The sequence below is a fragment of the Doryrhamphus excisus genome, chromosome 8 (assembly GCF_030265055.1).
Source record: "Doryrhamphus excisus isolate RoL2022-K1 chromosome 8, RoL_Dexc_1.0, whole genome shotgun sequence".
In the NCBI taxonomy this organism is placed as follows: domain Eukaryota; kingdom Metazoa; phylum Chordata; class Actinopteri; order Syngnathiformes; family Syngnathidae; genus Doryrhamphus; species Doryrhamphus excisus.
This window is the reverse complement of record NC_080473.1, coordinates 10,313,025-10,333,825: the sequence shown is the minus strand read 5'-3', so window position 1 is coordinate 10,333,825 and position 20,801 is coordinate 10,313,025. Positions and strand designations below refer to the sequence as shown.

The 20,801-nt window shown below is 39.0% G+C and overlaps 2 protein-coding genes across 4 annotated transcripts in view; one reads left to right on the top strand and one right to left on the bottom strand.

Annotated features, from left to right (window-relative positions):
- Positions 1-2,553: 2,553 nt before the first annotated feature.
- ssr3 (signal sequence receptor, gamma) lies at positions 2,554-4,361 on the top strand. The gene is made up of 5 exons (XM_058079721.1): positions 2,554-2,776; positions 3,005-3,131; positions 3,720-3,818; positions 3,913-4,044; positions 4,120-4,361. Exons 1-5 carry the CDS (start codon positions 2,644-2,646, stop codon positions 4,184-4,186), a joined length of 558 nt encoding a protein of 185 aa, XP_057935704.1. The 5' UTR covers positions 2,554-2,643; the 3' UTR covers positions 4,187-4,361.
- kcnab1a (potassium voltage-gated channel subfamily A regulatory beta subunit 1a) overlaps positions 3,625-20,801 on the bottom strand; it is a 68,681-nt gene continuing 51,504 nt past the window's right edge. For 2 of the 3 annotated variants that reach the window (XM_058079718.1, XM_058079720.1), the window contains exons 3-14: positions 20,023-20,060; positions 14,848-14,927; positions 13,672-13,716; positions 13,395-13,439; positions 13,219-13,262; positions 13,054-13,140; positions 9,987-10,072; positions 9,020-9,140; positions 8,813-8,907; positions 8,123-8,243; positions 7,941-8,029; positions 3,626-7,161 (exon numbers count right to left, since the gene is read on the bottom strand). In XM_058079718.1, coding sequence (XP_057935701.1) covers positions 7,072-7,161; positions 7,941-8,029; positions 8,123-8,243; positions 8,813-8,907; positions 9,020-9,140; positions 9,987-10,072; positions 13,054-13,140; positions 13,219-13,262; positions 13,395-13,439; positions 13,672-13,716; positions 14,848-14,927; positions 20,023-20,060 — 941 coding nt within the window. In that variant the 3' untranslated portion in view covers positions 3,626-7,071. Of the gene's footprint in view, positions 7,162-7,940; positions 8,030-8,122; positions 8,244-8,812; positions 8,908-9,019; positions 9,141-9,986; positions 10,073-13,053; positions 13,141-13,218; positions 13,263-13,394; positions 13,440-13,671; positions 13,717-14,847; positions 14,928-20,022; positions 20,061-20,801 lie in introns of all 3 variants that reach the window. The other variant, XM_058079719.1, reaches the window with a different exon arrangement.

Genomic DNA, 20,801 nt, shown 5'->3' with positions numbered 1-20,801 from the left:
ACACATATAGCCTTCTGCTTGCTGCTGCAAACAGAGTTAAGAAAGCGAGCAGCACAGCAGGGGGTTAAGAACTGATGCGGGGGCAACAGCAGGTCAAATATCTCTGTGCTTATTTTCAACTGGTCTCCAGCAGCAAATAACATGATTGGATGACAAGTCCAAGGGGAAAAATGAGCTCCTGTGAGGCCATACTGGTATGTTTGATATCAACGACCGCTTATCACGCCATGATATGAATATACTGTATATATGGCTGCAAGCGTTGTTTGCTCCCAAAGCATCATCATGCTATAATTCCTCACTTTCCACATAACATAAGATTTTTGTTTGGGTTGCATTGTGGAGGGGTTTATGCAGCTTCCACTCTTTTTTTTTTTTAATTTGGGCAAATATATGAAACATTACAGTGCATTTCTTACATCAATCAAAATATAACTTTCCATTATTTACATTTGTGTTCAACTATCTGATCACAAGCCCAAAAGGAGTAGGCTGAAGCAAAAGCTTATAAATGCCTACCCCTTTTTGCAAGTTATAATCATGTTCATGCCACAGTCGTTTTCCCCTGTTATTATTATCATTGTAATATTATTATTGTTATTTTTTTTATTATTTAATTTTGCAGACTTCATTGCTTCTTGTAGAGTGCTGTATCGTTCCATTTGTTGTTTTCTGAAATCTGCAGTATTTGTGCTTTTATTGTCAATTTATTACCCCTCCCCCCCCGCCCCCCAAGTGTAACATTTACATATAATTTTCTGGATTGCATGTGTCTAATCTTGTGCATTAAAAAACAAGAACTTGAGACTGTGTCTGAACAGGTGACCAACTCAAACATCAGTTTCTTCTTGTTAAGCCCTACCTTGAAGTTTTTAGATGTGCTTTTAGTTTCTCCTGTATAGATTAGATCCATTTACTTACTACTTGTACTCAATAAATTATTAATACTGATCTTTTCAATGTATGCGTTGTGTTATGAAGACGAGTGGGTCGCCATAACACAACTACTAACTTGCACCGGTGCTTGTAAAGTTGACACTCAGCCAAATGTAATGCTGGACATGACCTGGTGAATAAGAGTACAAACATCGTCCGAAGCAGTTGAGAATAAATATCTAATAACATGACCAAGACATAACCCATATACTTATATAAAATACATCTACTCACCAGAGACATACATTTCAGTTTTGCTCTGATCAAGCAATCAGATGATGAAAAGGTGCTCATGTGACCAAGGGGCTTACTGGAAGAAATTATTGTAATTCATTATAAATTCATTTGTAAGTAATTCATTCACACTATTCATGTAGTGCTGCACAAAATGGTTGGCTATTCATAGAGTGTCATGCTGATAGAGACCTCTAGTGGATGAAATGTAAACCTTGCAGTGTGGAGGAAGTCTAGTAATGACTTCTCCTTTGGCTTGTATGTATTACAACATAAAAAGAGAAGTATAGGATGGCAAGGAGGAGGAGGAAGGAAGACAAAAATGGAGAATGAACTGTGGCATACAAGCCAGAAAGTTATTTTTTTAGCCCTGAAGGCATTTATTCTAAAAAATAATACAGAAGTAGCGCATATACCAAGATGCTGACTTAAGGGTGATAATAAGAGTTGATGTGGCAGAATATAAAGCATGATTGATGAAGTAAGATTTCTATAAAGAAAGGAAAAAAGAAAGGCTCCTTGATATTTTAATGTAGTTTATATTTCATAAAAAAATCATATATCTTTTTAAAAGCCTTATCAGTATATTAGTATTAGTAAATATCAACATTTAAATTTTTTCACATTGTGCTTTTGTTTTTTTGCTGTTTTTAGTCTTTAATTGTATTTCTAGAATGTGGCGCAGGTCAATAATAAACAAGTCAGATGCCGCCAATGGCACCCGGGCCGCACTTTGGACTCCCCTGTCCTTTTATCTTCACCCCAAGTTTAGATTATTTTGTTGATGTGTTTTGGACCCAAAAATGATAACATTTGCATGATATACATGCAAAATTGTGACTTCCTAATTATATTAAATATATTGCCTTGCCTGGCTTTAACCAAAAGCAAAGTGATACTATTTTTCTCTAGGAGCATTAAAGACTTCTCCGATAATTTGTACGTTTTACAACATAAAAAGAGAAGAATCTGAGAAAGTACTCTTGGAATGAAGGCTTTTTTCATTTAAAAAGATGCTGACGTAAGTGTAATAATAAGAGATGATGTGGCAAAAAGCACGACAAACAAGAAGAGAAAACAATTAGCTGTGTCATGCTAACTCACTACTATGATATTTTAAGTACTGTAGTTTTTTTTACAGTCACTTTGATATATGTATACATTTTTATTCCCTGTTTATTATCTTAACTTTTTTGGTGCTGTCAGATTCTATTATATACTTCAAAATATACATGGTTTCTTTTTAATTCATATTCATGGGGACTCTTTACTATGTTGCTGCAGTGGTCCTATTCTTTCACTAGATGGCGATATTGGTTCTACGCTGTGGCTAGTTTCTATGCGCGAAGAAGATAGTCGTGTACTTCCGGATTAGTGCTGACGCGTCCCTCTTCTGCTCTCCTACCGACGTGTCAGTCCTCTTCTGTCCGCTGCTGAGAGTTAGTTAGCCGGTAGGACACTCCTAACCCCGTTATGGCCCCAAAAGTCAGCAACAAACAGCAGTCAGAAGAAGACCTGCTCCTGCAGGACTTCAGTAGAAACCTGTCGGCGAAGTCCACCGCGCTATTTTACGGAAATGCGCTCATTGTTTCTGCCATCCCCATCTGTGAGTAGTTAGCTCCTGCTAACCTGATTTGTTGTACTCAGGGAAGTCATCATGCATGCAAAAATATTGAATTTTAGTATCGTTTTGTGTCATACGTGTGTTTTACTAGTTACAGAAGTTAACGTATGATAACACGAGTAATTACACATGCTAATGTCAGTTCGCATGCTACTGGACATAATTAACTTGAATGGTGTTTCTCATGTTTGATGGTGTCTCTGCTTCTAGGGCTTTTTTGGAGGATTTGGCACATGGATCTGGTACAGTCTGCAGTCCTGTATGCTGTGATGACGCTGGTCAGCACCTACCTGGTGGCCTTCGCCTACAAAAACGTCAAGTTTGTTCTCAAACACAAGTAAGATGCAAACTGTTGTTCTTGAATAGGATGGCTGCTATGATCTTGTTATTGAAATGTTCATTGTGAATGAATTGAGTTCTGTTCTTAGACTGTAATGTATGTTAAGTTTTTGGCTAGCACTATTGCAGGATACAGCAATTCTTTTCATACAATAACAATCATCTGTCATGTGGAGCTTAACTACTTTGAAGAACAGTCATATGTGTGGCTAACATTTGCGTGTGTGTGTGTGTGTGACAGAATGCTAAGCTAATAACCTGAAAAATAATTGAATCAGACAAGATGAGCAGCCTTTCTCAACACAAGTTTTTCTCAAAGCCACCCCCGATATTTATATATTATGTACACAGACTAGTACTACTGTTCTTCATTTATTATTAGGGTTTTCCCTTGTGCAGGGGAATTTTGCTGTGCATTAAACGAACCCATATTGTTCAATAGCTTGGTGGTTATTATATGCACAAGTTATACGTTCTGTGATGCTTCAAATGTAATCGGTCATGTAACATTTGCAGAATGATTCAGGAAGTCTGACACAAGCTTTAATTCTTAACATCTTTAAATTTTTTCCCAACTCTTCTACAGAGTTGCTCAGAAACGCGAGGATGCCGTTTCCAAGGAGGTGACCAGGAAGTTGTCAGAAGCCGACAATCGTAAAATGTCCCGCAAGGAAAAAGACGAGAGGTAATAAAAAAATATGCACCGTATCAGTACTGGGCTGTCACCTTTTTTAATTCAGCAATTAAAGAGTTTGATGTTATATTTTGTGTTTGATTAGGATCCTGTGGAAGAAGAACGAGGTGGCCGACTACGAGGCCACCACCTTCTCCATCTTCTACAACAACACTCTCTTCCTGGTGCTTGTCATCGTCGCATCGTTCTTCCTGCTCAAGAACTTCAACCCCACTGTGTATGTACCCAACAGTTTTCATATGTAGTGTTATATGTATATGCACAACGTGTTAACACACCTTTTACTCCACAGCAACTACATCCTTTCAATCAGTGCTTCTTCTGGACTGATTGCTCTGCTGTCCACTGGCTCCAAGTAGAAGAGGATGATGATGATTCAGCGTTGGGTTAAATAGTTTTTCACTCGAGTTCTGTTAAATGGGAGGCGGAAATATCACATTTCATTTTCATGAAATTCATGATCAATTTTCTGGAGTGTCTTCTTCCAGGTGTCTGCTCTTTTTTGTAACAATAAACATGACAAGTGATATTTGATCGGCATGTGTTTACATGGTGAATATACTCAACTTAGAATAAACAAAGCCAACAACACGTACTAATGTTTCCATTAGCATAGCGTTTATTCAGGATCACATCATATTTACACATTGTTATCATTGGTGTGTCACCTACGCAAAAAGCATCTCAGTTTTTCTGCCAGAAATGTTGAAATGTGATCCGAGATTTTCTGTATCTTAAACAAGAATGGAAACTCCACCAGTTATTCCAACTGTTCATTCACTACAGTAGATCCCCGCTGTCTGTGGGGGGTACGTTCTGAAAGCACATGTGAATACTAGGTAAAAGCAAGTAATTGAGATTTCTATTTTTGACACACTTATTGTGCTGCATTTAGGCGGCAGTACAAAGTCATTCCTCCCCTTCCAAAACCTCTTGCTAACTTGACGTTGACTCAGGCCAGGAATCTAACAAGCTAAATGCTTGGAAGCCTTACAACATGCTTCACAAGCTGACACTTTAATGGGGAACTATTATGTTCATTTTTCGACCCTCTGTATTGAGTTGTGGTCTCCTGTCTGTACTGCCTGTTTTAATTTATTCCACACACGGCCCGCCTCCGGGCGGGCCCACTCTGCTGTGATTGGTCACTGGCCTAAAGTACTTCCTAATTATGACCCAAATAAGGAAGTCCACCCCCAGTTTTAACTCGCCTCATTTGGCATCGTCTAACACGATAATACAACACTCTAAACTAAATTTATAGGTCAGAAAAGTGGGGAAAAACAAAATAGGTCCCCTTTAAACTTAAAAAATTGCTGTTACAGTTCACCTCTCGTTAAAGTATCCATCGTTCAGCGTCATTACCGCTCTTTTTGTTTGGATGTAGTGCCACCAACAGGAAGTACAAGGTACAAGCGCACGCGCTCAGCCATTCAAATCTTAAAAACCAACATTTACTGTATTGTAGCGTGTTTGGGTACGTACCTTATGTTTGTGTTAATCACGCTGTGAGTAAGTGGTTCGAGTTGATGAACCTGTTATATTGTGTGAGTTAAATAGGACTGCAGACTCCACCACAAAAGAATGGAACCGAGTCGAGTCAGCTATGGAGCAGAAAGTCCGCCATGATGGTGAGCAAGAGAGGTGGGCGGGGCTATGCACCACGTGTCCTTGGTATTGTTTGTTAAGCTGTTCTTTGCTAATAAGAGCAGACGAATTGCTCTGACTGCTTCCGGTATACTTAAGACCGCTATTATCAAATATTTTTAAATCATTACTGACAAGGTGGGTTTTTCTGCAAAACAAGGGCCTATATTTAGATAAAAAGCACAAATGGGCAGGCTTTCCCACTATTTTCAGGGATCTACTGTCTTCACATCTGACTTTATTCCTCCCTAAACACATTTAAGAACTTTTACTTTGAAAAACATCCCTGATTATTTGCTCCTCTTGTCAAGGCACACAGTTGAGTGGTGAAAATGTCACACAAACACAAACATTGACAGGCCAACATTTGTTCCTCAAAATCTACTGACAAATTCCACTAACTTACATTGAATGTTTGTCAAATATTGCATTTTGATGCTATTAAATTACAAAGTTCTATTGAGCGCTAGGGTTTAGTCTGATATTAATGGCCAGGATCAGAATTGATGATTCATAGTCACATTCCACTTCTAACTATATGCGGTAAATGAAAATACAAAATGTCCTGTTGCTATTTTATAATAGACATTTCCCTGTATCTACGCAAAACCCACAGGAGGATGAGCAACTAAATAATGCAACTCAAATAAACAATTATTTACATCTTATTCATATACTAACCTGTGCAGGGCTTCTGGGTAGCTGTTAATATGTTACAAAGGTATACCCTAGTTTTCTACAGTACAGATATATACATTAAATATCTGAAAATATGACTAATCTAGACCAATACTTTTTTTTACAGACATTAAGAATTATTATGAGAATATGAGCTGTGCTGTCTTGATTCATTTAGCAATGTAGGTTGCATTGATAGGCAGAAAATAAGAAATGCACCGGGAGGAAAAAGTGTCCACTTTGTTCTAGCCTCTGTGTATTCTGTAGTTCCTCGGTTCACCACAGGGGGCGACGTTTCCATCTCGCCAAAAGACAACCTCTTCAATCGGCTTCATTGAATGATGTGCTTTGTAAAAGAGGAAACTCAGAACATGCATTTGATCATTTGTTTGTATGTGCAGTGTAATTTTACTTAATATATTTCATAGGTAGTAGAAAAGGGGTCATATTGGTATAGCAACTTACATGATGCTATTGAACTCATCTCAGGTGTTAATTAGCTTCATTTGTTGTCACATTTGTGATAAAAAGTAAAACAGGCGGATGGTAACTGAACAAGTAATATGGGAGTATGAGTGGGAGGAGTCACGCTCACAACTTTCCACTGTATACTTCCAAGTTGCTCTCATGCAAGGCACTTTTTTTTGCTTGTAATGCTCCTGCTGTGCTGCCATTAAGCAAAGTAGGCTCACTCTTGGTATCTAAATCCATAACAGGCCACTAAGCTAAACTAGAAGCATCTGCAACAAAGGCTGAGTAGATTTGCCCCCGATTTCAGCCTTGCAAAACCGAGCAAACCAACGAGGTCATGCAATGCCAGCTTGGGTCCGCTCCGGTCTTGAGGTTGGCTGCGGCCAACCAAGAGGGAAAAAATGGCCCATTAGGTCCGTAGTTGCAGTGTGCAAGTTTGTAGCAGCACTTAAGAGCGGTAGTCCTTCTTACTGTATGGCCTGTTGCCCAGAATGTGGTCAATTTCTGACACCACGTGAGACGTCATCTTAGGAAGGACCTACATAGGAGACAGACACCATTGAGATAAGAGTTACACAGAGGTGCAGTACAGATAATACTAAGGGAATTAAACTTGGATGTAAACTTATTAGGACCACAGATACAATACACTCACTTACTAACCGTGACACACACCCACAACACAACCATAGTTGCCAACCATAACACTTACATATGTCTCGCGGAAAAATACGGGGAGAAAAGGCCCAGTGCTGTATATTTCCCTTATTTTTTCATACAAAGAGTTCAATTCCACCCTGGATTTTGCATGTTCTCCCCGTGAATGCGTGGGTTTTCTCCGGGTACTCCGGTTTCCTCCCACATTCCAAATATATGCTAGGTTAATTGGCGACTCCAAATTGTCCATAGGTATGAATGTGAGTGTTAATGGTTGTTTGTCTATATGTGCCCTGTGATTGGCTGGCGACCAGTCCACTGTGTACCCCGCCTGTCACAGATAGGCTACAGCACCCCCTCGACCCTTGTGAGGAAAAGTGTATTAAATGTATTAAAAATGTAATAATTGCATAGAAATTCCGATCACTAGCCTGGGATTCATGGATTCATTCCCCAGATAATGGCCACGGTCTTTGTTCTTTGGTCATGGTCTTATTTTCTAAGCTTAGCCTTGGCTAGCCTTGGCTCCCTTGAGAAGTGGATAGACTTAAACATTTGTCCATCGTGCTGTTTCTACAGCATGAGAAGTATTGAGAATATGGATTAAGATGGTTGCTGAAAGGTGATGGCTGTACTCACTTTCATCATACATGTTCTTACCTGTATGGCCCCCAGGTTCTCTGTAAGCTGCTCAGGGTTAGATGTTCCTAGCAGGACCGAACTTACACCTTCATTCCTTAGACACCATGCTGCAAAGGGGAGAAAAAAAGAGCATGAGTTAGATATAAGTGAAAAAAAAATCTCTAAACACCAACAGTCAAAGCTGTCTGAGAAGTCCTTACCTACGGCCAGTTGAGGCAGCGTGCAGCCCACCTTCTCTGCAATGTGGTTGAGCTCCTTCAGCTTAGCCTGCTGCTTTCTTCCATCATCACTTACTATTTTCTCCTTCAACCACTGATACGACTAACAGGAAAGAGAACAAGAGTATACATTAACTGTTACAAATATGATGCTCATTTTGGGGTTGGGGTAAACTGACTAGTTTGTGATGGACAACACAGTGCAAAAAACGAGCCAAAAAACGAGTACTCTTGCCAAAGCATCTTCCGGTGCTGGGAATTATTGAATGAATTGACAGTGCCTTCTGCTGGGTTCAAAGCTGCATTCTTCCACCCCAGCAGATGGCACCATCAAACCATGTTCTAATTTAGCCAACAGGAAAAACTATACTGTATTAGGGATCTGCTGTATTCTAATTTTATTACATCGCTAAATGAAAGTATGCCATCTGGTGACCAGAAACCCCAATGTGCCTAATGCAGTCAACACCGCAACCATGATAATAAATACGCTGTTAAATCAACAGCTCTCTGCGCCTGTCAATCCAAATTTAGCATTAGAAGCTTGTGTTGGATGTTATTAGTTTGTGTATGTGTATCAAATGAAGTGCCCATTGGGCATTGCCTGTCTTCTCTTGTCCAACTATAGTCTTAATATCTAATTAAATCCTAATCAAATGGAGGCACGGGTACCTTCATGGAGGCCCTGGAAGATTCCGGAATGCCATTCTCATACTTTCCTGTGATGATGCCACACGCCAGTGGAGACCAAGTCATTGCTCCAACTCCTGTCTCGAAAGAAAGAGGCAGAAAGGGACACAAGAATATTATACATTATCATATAATATGTGAAAAGTTAAAAATATGACAAGATGATGAGGGGAAAAAAAGACTCCTTGCCTATTTTGTGATAAAGTTCCGGCAGTTGCACTTCCACTTTTTCCCTCTGGAAGAGGTGGTACTCTGCCTGCTCACACACCGGAGGGATCAGATTAAACTGTCTCGCCACAGAATACGCCTCCTGCGCAAAAAACAAAGACAGATCAAGCATCGGGAGAGCCGGATGGATTCATTAGTGTGCTTCAGTGTCACGATAAAGGATTAAAAAAAAGGGGGGAAAGAACAAGACAGGCAGACAGTGATGGGATGGATTTAAAGAGAGGAAAGAAGGAGAAGTCTGTGCCATTTAATTCAAATGGTATCAAAGCAATGTTCCCACCCACTTATAGTTTCTCATCCCCAGTGTCCTTCAAGAGAAAACACTAACGGAACTACTTTTCATTTCTGTCTATCTGTACAATAGTACAGTCAAACCTCAGTGAGCATGAATCTCTATCTCCAAACGGTTAGATGAAACCCGAAATGTACTCTAACCGAATCAGTTTCCCGCATAAAAAAATAATGCAAATACATTTATTCTGTTCTGGACATCCAAAAATGTTAACACAAAATCGTGGCACCTGACACATAGTTGGCTCTACTGTGGCGTAAATGTGTTCGTTAGCAAAGAACTGCAGAGTCAACCACTGATTTTCATTCCAAAAAGAACATAGATATGTTATGAACAGAGTTGAACTCACCTTTTTGTATGATAACTGGGACAGGATACACAAACTGAGGCAAAACTTTGGTGTACATTTTTTACATAAACCGAAACATATGCAAACCGGGGCGTACTCTAACCAAGGTTGCACTGTAGTGGATTATTTGATTGTTCCACTTCCAAGGAGTAGACACTGTTTCACTTTATTGTATTTTAATGCAAGATTTGTAACCACCACCACATGGAAGTAATGAAATTGAAACATGGATTTATATCAAGAGAAAGATATAATATTAAAAATATATCAAAATATTCACTCCTTACCATAATCTCCATGGCTGTCCATCTGGACGTCCCCCAGTACATTGCCATACCTTGGTTGATCACATAGGTCATGGCTCTGACGATCTCTGTCAACATACATACAAATGTAAACCATCAATTGGTTGCACGGATTAGCAGCAACCGGCTATAGTTTTTATCGGAAAATGTGAAAGGGAATTTTTATGAAGTTGTATGACATCCCCATCACCGATGACTTACCCTACTCTTGGTCCCTTCAGTCCAGTTCTGTTCGTATTTCAGTGATGAGGAATGTAGTTCCGGTTTGTTATTAGGGTTACTTCAGTAAAGAGTTTGCAATATGAGTAATACATTTTCATGACAAACTCTTTAATGAAGTAACCCCACTAACTAACCAGAACTGTGTTTCCCATCTCTGAAATCTGACCAGAACTGGGCTCAAGGGACCAAGTAGGGGTAAGTCACAGTTGATGTACTACACTGCTGACGGGGATGTCATACAACTTTATGGCAAAAATTCCAAACTATCCCTTTAAGTAAACAAGAAATGACTGTAAACTTAAGAGTGGGCACCAGTCTTCATTTTGGAGGCAGTTAGCTGACAACTCATCGTTGATGCCACCAAAGGACAAAACTAACAAGCTCACGTAGTGAAGCTTACATTACAAGCCGACACAGCTCTAATGATGCAATTAGCTCCAACACTGCTGACAGAGCGTGCCAACAAAAACTCAGGCTAGAGACCGTCATTAGGGCCATTCATCATCACCATGTTCCTCACTCTAATTACACATCAACCTCCCTCAGCAAGATAGGATCAGGTTCATCTTAGTGCTTCTAGCAAAACAACATGGTATATCGGTTAAGAGCAGGATAGGGAATAACTAACCAAACTGGTGGGAGTTTAGAAAAAGGCACCTTTTTGCCCATGCCTCAACTCGCTGATAAAGGTTTTTCTGTTACCAGCTGAGGACATCATAGACAGGCATTTTGTTAAACGGATGCTAATAAGGAATGATGTTTTCTGATTAAAAAAATAATTAAGAATACCGATGGGCTCACACAGTGTATTAATAATACAACAAGACATGTGCCATATTGTACACTAACTGGAGCATGTATGCAAACTGAGGCAAAATAGTAAAAAAAACAATATACATAAAACCAAAAAATATTCTAACCACCTCTAACTGAGGTTCCACTGTATAGAGTAAGTACACAATAGTAAGTACATTTCCACAACTCATCCAGGTCTGGTGCCAAAGACGATGATGCTTTTCTTATGTTTTTTGTTGAATTTTTTTCAAAAAACTACAACAGCATGCAAACTGAGGCAAAATAGTGGTGCACATTTTTGACATACAACCAAAAAACATTCTAACCAGGGCGTGCGCTAACCGAGGTTCCACTGTATAGAGTCAGTACACAATAGTAAGTACATTTCCACAACTCATCCAGGTCTGATCCCAAAGACGATGATGCTTTTCTTATGTTTTTTGTTGTATTTTTTTCAAAACATGTCAAACATAACTGGAATACAAAAACTGCCGGAAAGTCCATAAAGTCAATCTTGAAAACAGACATGAAGTAACAACAAAGAAGGAGCATGTATGCGAAATGAGGCAAAATAGTGGTGCGCATTTTTGACATAAAACCAAAAAACATGCTAACCAGGGCGCGCGCTAACCGAGGTTCCACTGTATAGAGTAAGTACACAATAGTAAGTACATTTCCACAACTCATTCACATCTGATCCCAAAGATGATGATGCTTTTCTTGTGTTTTTTTGTTGTATTTTTTTCAAAACATGTCAAACATAACTGGAATACAAACACTGCCGGAAAGTCCATAAAGTCAATCTTGAAAACAGACATGAAGTAACAACAAAGAAAGAGAATATTCAAACAGTACTGTGACTATAAACTACATGATAAGTGATAATTAACATGTAGCATCGATAAGCCAGTGAGCAGCATCCTGCCAGAGCAAATAGCACAGTGCTGGTAAAAGCTTCTTCCTGCCCCCTGCCAGGCTGCAACACTCAAGCGCTAACATTTCATTGCTGCTTGGCAACACAAACTGAGAGGGGGTGGAAGACAAACTTGTAAAGGGACTTTTATACATCGTAAAGTTTAATTAAATAGAAATATATATATATATATTACAAAAATATATGAAGCTTGCATATAAGTGGGTAAAATATGCTGAAAGCAACCATGCAATCACTACTGAAGTCAATGAAATTCAAACATGCACATCAATAATGAATTATAGTCAAAATCAAGAACACTACAAAGAAAATTATGGACTGTAAGCTGCTACTTTTTTCACACACTTGAAACCCTGCGGCTAGAACAATGATACGACTAATTTATGGGTAAAAAAAAACTACAGTAACAATGATCTTACGTTTGATTAAGTGTAGAATTACGAATGCTTCTGCTTGGACACTCATTGGAGATAACGTGTGATGATGACAACACCAAGTGGATGTAGGATTGCAAGGTTTATAGTGTGTCTTTCTTGGATACATGCGGCATATCTATATATAATTTTTTTTTCAGAAAAATCATATTATGACACCTTTAAAACTGTCCCTGTGAAGGTCACCATAGGATGTGGCACAGGAAATCGTCATTACACGACTGACGGGACGTAAACAAAGATGAATTATAGTCAAAATCAAGAACACTACAAATAAAATTATGGACTGTAAGCTGCTACTTTTTTCACACACTTGAAATTTTGCGGCTTGAACAATGATACGGCTAATTTATGGGTAAAAAATCAACAGTAACAATGATCCTTAGTAGTGAAGTGGGCGTTCATGTTTTCATCTGACAAATCTTACGAAGCTTCTGCTTGGACACTCATTGGACATAACATTGTAAGGTTTATAGTGTGTCTTTCTTGGATACATGCGGCATATCTATATTTTTTTTTTTCAGAAAAATAATATTATGACACATTTAAAAATGTCCCTGTGAAGGTCACCATAGGAAGTGGCACAGAGGAAATCGTCATTACACTACTGACGGGACATAAACAAAGATGGTGTTTAATGTTGGATGTATCATGGCTGACTCACCCTCCATGGGGGTGTTGCTGTCTGGCCGGTTGGCAAAAACGACATCCACATACTCCAACTGCATCCTTTGTAGAGACCCTTTCAGACCTGAGAGGAGACACATGGTTAGGGTGGGTTTTTATTTTGGTGACACAACGATTTTTCTTTAGTGTGTGTACACCAAACCTTCAATAATGTGCTTCCTTGACAGGCCTCTCTCTGTCTCCGCTCTGATGGCACAAAAGACAAAAGGATGTAAAAAGTTTCCTGATCCGACAAAATAAAATTGGCAACACATTGGGACATATGTTCAGAAAAAGTTAAATAAATTAATTAAGTTAAATTAATCCTATATTTCTTACTTTCCTCCCCAGTAGAGTTTGGTTGTGATGACCAAGCTGGATCTCCTACAAAATAACAGAGAGGGGAGAAAAAAAAGATGAAAGACAGTGCTTGTGCAATATTTACTTTGAAGCGGTCGTGAACTAGTTTACAAAAATCCAACTCAATTTTGTTGACTACATTTTGTTGCTTTATTGTCCACACTATTACGTGAATAGCTAGCTGCCTCTCTCGCTGCATCGCCCCCAAGGTGGTGTGATGGAATGAGTGATACCAAAAGTATTGTGCTGTCATTACCTCCAGCATTTCTTCTTAATAATGGTTCCTAAAATCACTTCGGCCCTGCAAGGTAAAACAAACAGCGCTTTCATTACTACAATTACACATAGTAGCGCAAATAGCCTGTAAATAGGCAATAAAATGTCACTCCCGAGGTAACACACTATAATAAGACAAACCATTACAAGACTCTGGGATGATGTTTTGGGTTTTAACCCTGGATTTTTTTTAGGTTAATTGGCGACTCCAAATTGTCCATAGTTATGAATGTGAATGTGAATGGTTGTTTGTCTATATGGGCCCTGTGATTGGCTGGCCACCAGTCCAGGGTGTACCCCGCCTCTCGTCCAAAGACAGCTGGTATAGGCTCCAGCATACCCTCGTGAGGATAAGCAGTACAAAATGATTGTCATAGCTTGAGTCCTTACGTAATCCAATTTCAAGTCTGACAGTAATACTATAAAAAATGTAATGAAAATGTAAAATGTAGCATTTTACACAGGTTTTTGTACTTTTTGGGTAATTTTCTTAATTAGAAATTAATGTTACGCATCCACAATCATTTGCAGCTTTTTCATCGGCTATCAGGTGTAATTTCATTTGTATACCGTATTTTCTGGGCTATAAGTCGCTCCGGAGTATAAGTCGCACAAGGCCAAAAATGCATAATTAGGTAGAAAAAAACATACATAAGTTGCACTGGAGTAATTAAGTAATTTAATTTAAATTTACGGGTAATTTATTTTACAAACTACTTGACCAAAACAGACATTACGTCCTCATGGAAGGCAAAATCTAACATTAATAAAAGAATAGAGAACAAACTGAATAGGTGTAAAATATGCTAACACAATGGTTATTCAGCTACACAAAAAATAAACATGAACAGTAAAGGTGTCCAGTGTTTATGTAACATAAACAGTTTTTTCATTTATAAGTCGCTCTGGAGTATAAGTCGCAGGAACAGCCAACCTATGAAAAAAAGTGTGACTTATAGTCCGGAAAATACGGTATTTTTTTTAGGTAGATTACTTCTTTGTCCAACACAGCTATAATCAGTTATATCCCAACAAAATACCTTAATGTTGTTCAACGCAAAAGTTAAACATAGAAACTTTAGAATGAAATTGTTACATATTGCTTTAAGAGGAACTAAAGTGCACATAAAAAGTGAGAGGCTCAAGTGACACCCACCTGCCACCCGCGTAAACCTCAGCTGTGTCGAACAGGTTGACTCCACTCTCGTAGGCAATAGTCATCAGCTGCTCTGCAACCTGGTGGGAGGACACATACACAAAGACTGGATACTGTATGAAGGGTAAATATTAGGCAAACAAGCACAATCCATGAATGTCCATGTCGTTGAGATCAATGTTACTTGACATTTACTGAACCAAAGTAGACAAAAAGGTTGCATGATCAAGGAAGATGCCTTTGAGCGTCAAGAGCATCAAAATATTCACTATGAGATAGTAAACACACTAGGCTCACATAGTATTGTTCTTTTACTGTACAATTGTGTATAGGTTTTTTTTTCTCGGCAATGCTCAATTGGATTAGCCCTTAAAATTAAATAGCTTCTCGTTACTTACATACATAAACATGACAAGTGAGTAAAAATAAGTGATAAATATCTTAGTAGTTATGACTGCAGTCTATTTCCCTGTGGGGTTGGCAATTTTAGTGAGCTTATGACGACATATTCAATGTGATGCCATCTTCCAGGGTTCTATCTTTCATCATCTTGTCATTATAAGACTCAGATGCTATCAGGAAATAGCAATAAAACCATGTACTTCAAGCAAGAGTCAAACTATATATCTATGGAGAATCATGCTTCTTGAACTCTTGTGTCTTTCTTTGCAGTGACATTCGTCCAGTATAAAGGAAAAATTTCGTTTATAGTGACGTAGATACAAGTTCACTCTCTAGGCGGTAATGGTTTTATTTCATTTGAACATGGAACGATTACAATTGAGTACATCCCATAATCAGTTCACAGTTCCACATGTCCAAAAGGAGTAGGAGGAAGCAAAACTTATTAAATCCTACCCCTCCACCTGGTACTTTTATAATCAGTAACTGTTACATTTGTTCACTTCCTGCTTTCAAATATAGTAAAAAAAATTCTTTTTTTTTTTTTTTTATTTTTGTCACATACCAAAGTACGAGGTGATATGACCATACAATGACATAATGTGTACCATAGTAACTGTCAATATAGTGATATATATAGCACATCATGACTGGTTCAAGACTCTTCATCCTTGTATTTAGCAAACATCAACTGCTTGTATTGTTTCTTGAATTTGCTCATCGTTGTGCATTGTTTGAGTTCCTTACTCAATCCATTCCATAGTAATTCCACATACTGAAATGCTATGGCTTTTTAACGTAGTCCTAGCATAGAAGTGTTTCAAATTTAGTTCTTCCCTGAGGTGTATAGGAAGTTGGGTCGAGCAAACTGAACGTCATCAAGTTGTCAACAACTTGCTGCAACAAATGACCAAATTGTGCAGTGAACACTGAGTCAACACAAACCTGCCATTGACAACTCATGCAATCCTGAGATGATTTCATGCTACTGCTTTCACATGTGTCCGTCTTGCGCATTTCCAACATTGGCCTTACAGGCATTACCGAAAACGCATCATCAAATATGTATCGTCTGTTATTGTCCTGCTAGCCAGAAAGGACTGCGAAAGTAACAATTAACTCAATGAGTAATGTCTTAATACTGTTAAGTTAAACCATCTGTAAAGACAAGACTAAGGGTGACAGTAATACCCCATGAGGGATTAGAGATGGAATCAAGTTTGATGAGACACCTCTTGACCGAGTGCTTTGAAATCAACAGAAACAAATGAGCCTTAATTAATGGCTGACAGCAAAGTCCAGCAATGAGCCAATAATCATTTATCACAATGAAGTTTCTCATTGCCGGCAGGTACTGTCTAACAAAGTTTGTGTGCATTGGCCCGAAGCCTAATTGTAATTAAAGGAAAGAGTAGATGTATTTTAAAAAGAAACAGCCATACTAACATCTTTTTTTAGTGTTTTGACCACCATGACTCTAAAGAATTTTCATTAATTCTGCCCGAAATTTTTCCCAGAAATTGGTACTGCATTTTACCCATTCATTCATTTTCTACCGCTTTTCCTCACGAGGGTCACGGGGGGTGCTGCAGCCTATCCCAGCTGTCTTCGGGCGAGAGGCGGGGTACACCCTGGACTGGTCGCCAGCCAATCACAGGGCACATATAGACAAACAACCATTCACACTCACATTCATACCTATGGACAATTTGGAGTCGCCAATTAACCTAGCATGTTTTTGGAATGTGGGAGGAAACCGGAGTACCCGGAGAAAACCCACGCATACACGGGGAGAACATGCAAACTCCACACAGAGATGGCCGAGGGTGGGATTGAACTCGGATCTCCTAGCTGTGAGGTCTGCGCGCTAACCACTCGACCGCCGTGCTGCCCGCATTTGACCCAATGTATGCAAAATGTGTGGATTCATCTTTAGATCTATTTGGAAGTGAGCACTGAAAGAAGTTTGGGATGGCTCAAAACGCTCTGTTTGAAAAGGCGTGGTAAAACTGTTTGTGATGTCACAGAGGGGCAGAGTTCCTTACATGGTTTGTAGTTAGGAAGCACTTTGGGTGTGTGACCAACCACAGCGAAGTGGGTGTGGAATAAATTAAAACAGACCGTTTTGGCAGGAAGCACAAATCAAAGGAAATACAGCTGGAATAGGTGCAGATTTTGCGAAATCTGTGCGGGTTATTGTGTGTAGCTCCTCTATAGGAGTCCACAACTCAATACAAAGGGTCGAAAAATTACCCTTTAAAGGAATGGTCAACTGGCCGGAATGAAGTCTTTCAGCTACTTTGTACGCTTCTAACGTGGGCAGAGAAGACTGGTTTAGACAAGCGGTATATTTTGTATGTATTTATAGGAAACAGAGCACTCTTAAAGCCAACAGCTTCCCACGTGATGGCTTGGAGTTGTCTGTCCACCCAGTCATCCTCTCTTCCCCTCTTGTAACACACGACTCTGACTATTTTTGTCACTAAAAAGACGCACATAGCTTTGTGTCTACTTGCGGATTTAAAGGTTTCCACCAGCTTTACACCCACAATGTATTGTTTGAGGCAGTCACATCAGCATTGGAACCGAAACTGTAAAAGTGTCATCGTGTTAGCAGTGACATTGAACTAGGAAATAATAGCTTAGAGGGAGGGTGCCAAGCTTGGGGCATACCATCAGAGTCTTTAGGGTAAGACATGATACAGTTACATAAGCTTGTGTGTCCCTCGAGGTGTACTCTGTTTTGTAACACTGTGTTTGTGTGCATGTGTGCGACAGAGAAAGTCCTGGCAGTAACAGCAACGGCATATTAGAGTTGATCGTCAAGGGATTTAACTATAATATACTCACATAGATTTTATATAAATATAATTGCTACACAGTTGTAGGTCCACATGCATAATAATTCAATAATTGCATCAATATTCTGTATTTACCAAGATAATAATGCTCATGTTTTACCACAACCAGACTGTCCCCAGAGAGAATGGACAGTGGTTCTTTTACATTTGGGACACCTTCCTTCCTGAGGCATTCAAGTGCACTGCATATTTCTGAGTGTTATTTGTGTTGTTTGGTTGTTTTTAAGCTACTAAAATAGTCGCAAGTGCCAGAAATTTCATTAAAAATGTGAGAATTCAAGAAAAAAAAATCTAGCCTATGCAATGACGATGGTACTTGCTGCTGACATTTACGATTAAGTTCATGTGAGCAAGAAAACAACTCAAATGTCCAGTCTTTGGAGTTAAGTTTGTAACAGACTAGAAAAAAAAAACACATGCTCAAGACGTTTTGTGTCCACATACAAATTACATAATACCAAATCAAATATTTCGATACCGATCATCCAGGACTGCAATCATCCGATAGTGATCACATGGATTAATTATACATTTGTTATCTATGATGAATGCCGCATGGGGGTGCCGTATAAAGGGGGAATGTCAGGACAATTCCATGGTCCCTTGACTGCCAGGGGCCCCAAAAATATGTATTTACTAGAGGTGCTTTGATCATCATCGGCCACCGATTTAAACATATACACATGCTTGCATGTGATTGGTATTGGAATTGGTATTGGTATTGGTATTGGTATTGGTATTGGTATTGGTATTGGTATTGGTATTGGTAGTGGCCGATTTCATGCATGGATTATCAGGATCGTAACATTCCTAGTTCAAACACATGCAAACATCTGTAAATAGATGATTATGTTGTTTGTTATGTTCTAAATCTGTATATAAAAGGAATTATTTTTGTGTCAAAATCTTTTTTCCTGTGTTGATTTTATTGTTTCATAGAAGAAAACAACTGTTCAGCTGTTTAAGGCGTCACTAAAACAAAAAAATATGTACGTCAGTCACCGTTCTGCAGTCAAAATCAGGTTTTTTCTCTGAACCACCCTATGCTCTACTGATGATTTATAAAGACTTAAAAGGTTTCTTTACATGGTTTCAATGCTTAGTCCTAAAACTCAATATTCTGTGGGTCAAAAATGCCCCAAAATCTGAAAATGACTTAACAACAGCTTGTCACAGACTAAGCCTAGCTATGCCAACATGTGTGATCACTCACATTTGGTTATGGTTTAATTTCATTTGAACATGCATCAGATTACAATTGAATGCATCACATAATCAGTTCACAGTTCCACATGTCCAAAAGGAGTAGGAAGAAGCAAAGCTTATTAAATCCTACCCCTCCATCTGGTACTTTTACAATCAGTAACTGTTACATTTGTTCACTTCCTGCTTTCCTAATATAGGTTTTTTTTTTATTATTTTATTTTTGTCACGTACCGATCAATCTCATTTGACATTCTGTTTTTTTTTGTTTATACCTTTTATATAAACACTGCCTCTCACTGCCTCTCTGGTGACAGCTCGCTAGCTTGATTTTGGTAAGCCCAGACCATCCCCCCCATGCAGCCCACCACCACAGCTTCAAATAATCCTACGGGAAACGCTGGATACTACTCAAGGCTTTTGTTAGGGCAAGACACTACACTGCACGCATGGATTAATGTAGCTAACAATGGTAGTAGCCATAGGTGATCGGCGTTGAAAGGCATTTATCCGCATGTGTCTATCACATGAAATTTAACAGAAATCAACTACTGATACTGATTGATACTGGTTCATTGATCGCCGCATCCCTAATTGCCACAGTTCGTTAACTTCCCCATTCAATATTCATTTGAGTGTGCAGTACGCACAACAAGACACATTAATCAACATGAAATAAGCATGAAAGTTAAAGGAAAATGTCTCGTACCTCATCTGTTATCTGACCACCGAAGGTCACCCAAGTACCTGGAGAAAGGAAAACAGAAAGCGACAAGGATATTTAAATATTGTAATGAATTCATTGGTAATGGTGCATCAGCATGTTTGTGTGTGAGCTGTGAACTGCTGGAGCAAACTAACAAGGATGTCATGTTCCCGAGAGAAACAATGTGTCCTGTGATGGATGATCACCATGTGCGACTTCCACTTAACACTGTGTAGATAGATAGATAGATAGTATATACTCCTTATTAGCCAGTAAACAATGCTGATTACATACAAAAAGGCATGCAAAGAGACAAATCCACATTTCCTCAATGAATTTTTAATGTAGCTTTGTTGTGCAAGAAAATGTTTCCCATTCGAAATTGTTTCAGCATTCTAAACTTCTGAGGACTTTGCAATACAAACACCATGACAAACATCGATTTATATTTGCCTGGCTCAAGGGATTGCAAGGGCTGCATGAAAAAGAGATAAGGCAGAAGTAGAGCAACAGAATTGTTTGGATTTTTTTTTCTGATCCCGGCACCACAAGTTGATAGTCATTAGTCAGAACGAGAATAAAATGAAAATGATATCATTCATTCATTTTCTACCGCTTTTCCTCACAGGGGTCGCGGGGGTGCTGGAGCCTATCCTAGCTGTCTTTGGGTAAGAGGTGGACAGCCAATCACAGGGCACATATATACAAACAACCATTCACACTCACATTCATACCTATGGACAATTTGGAGTCGCCAATTAACCTAGCATGTTTTTGGAATG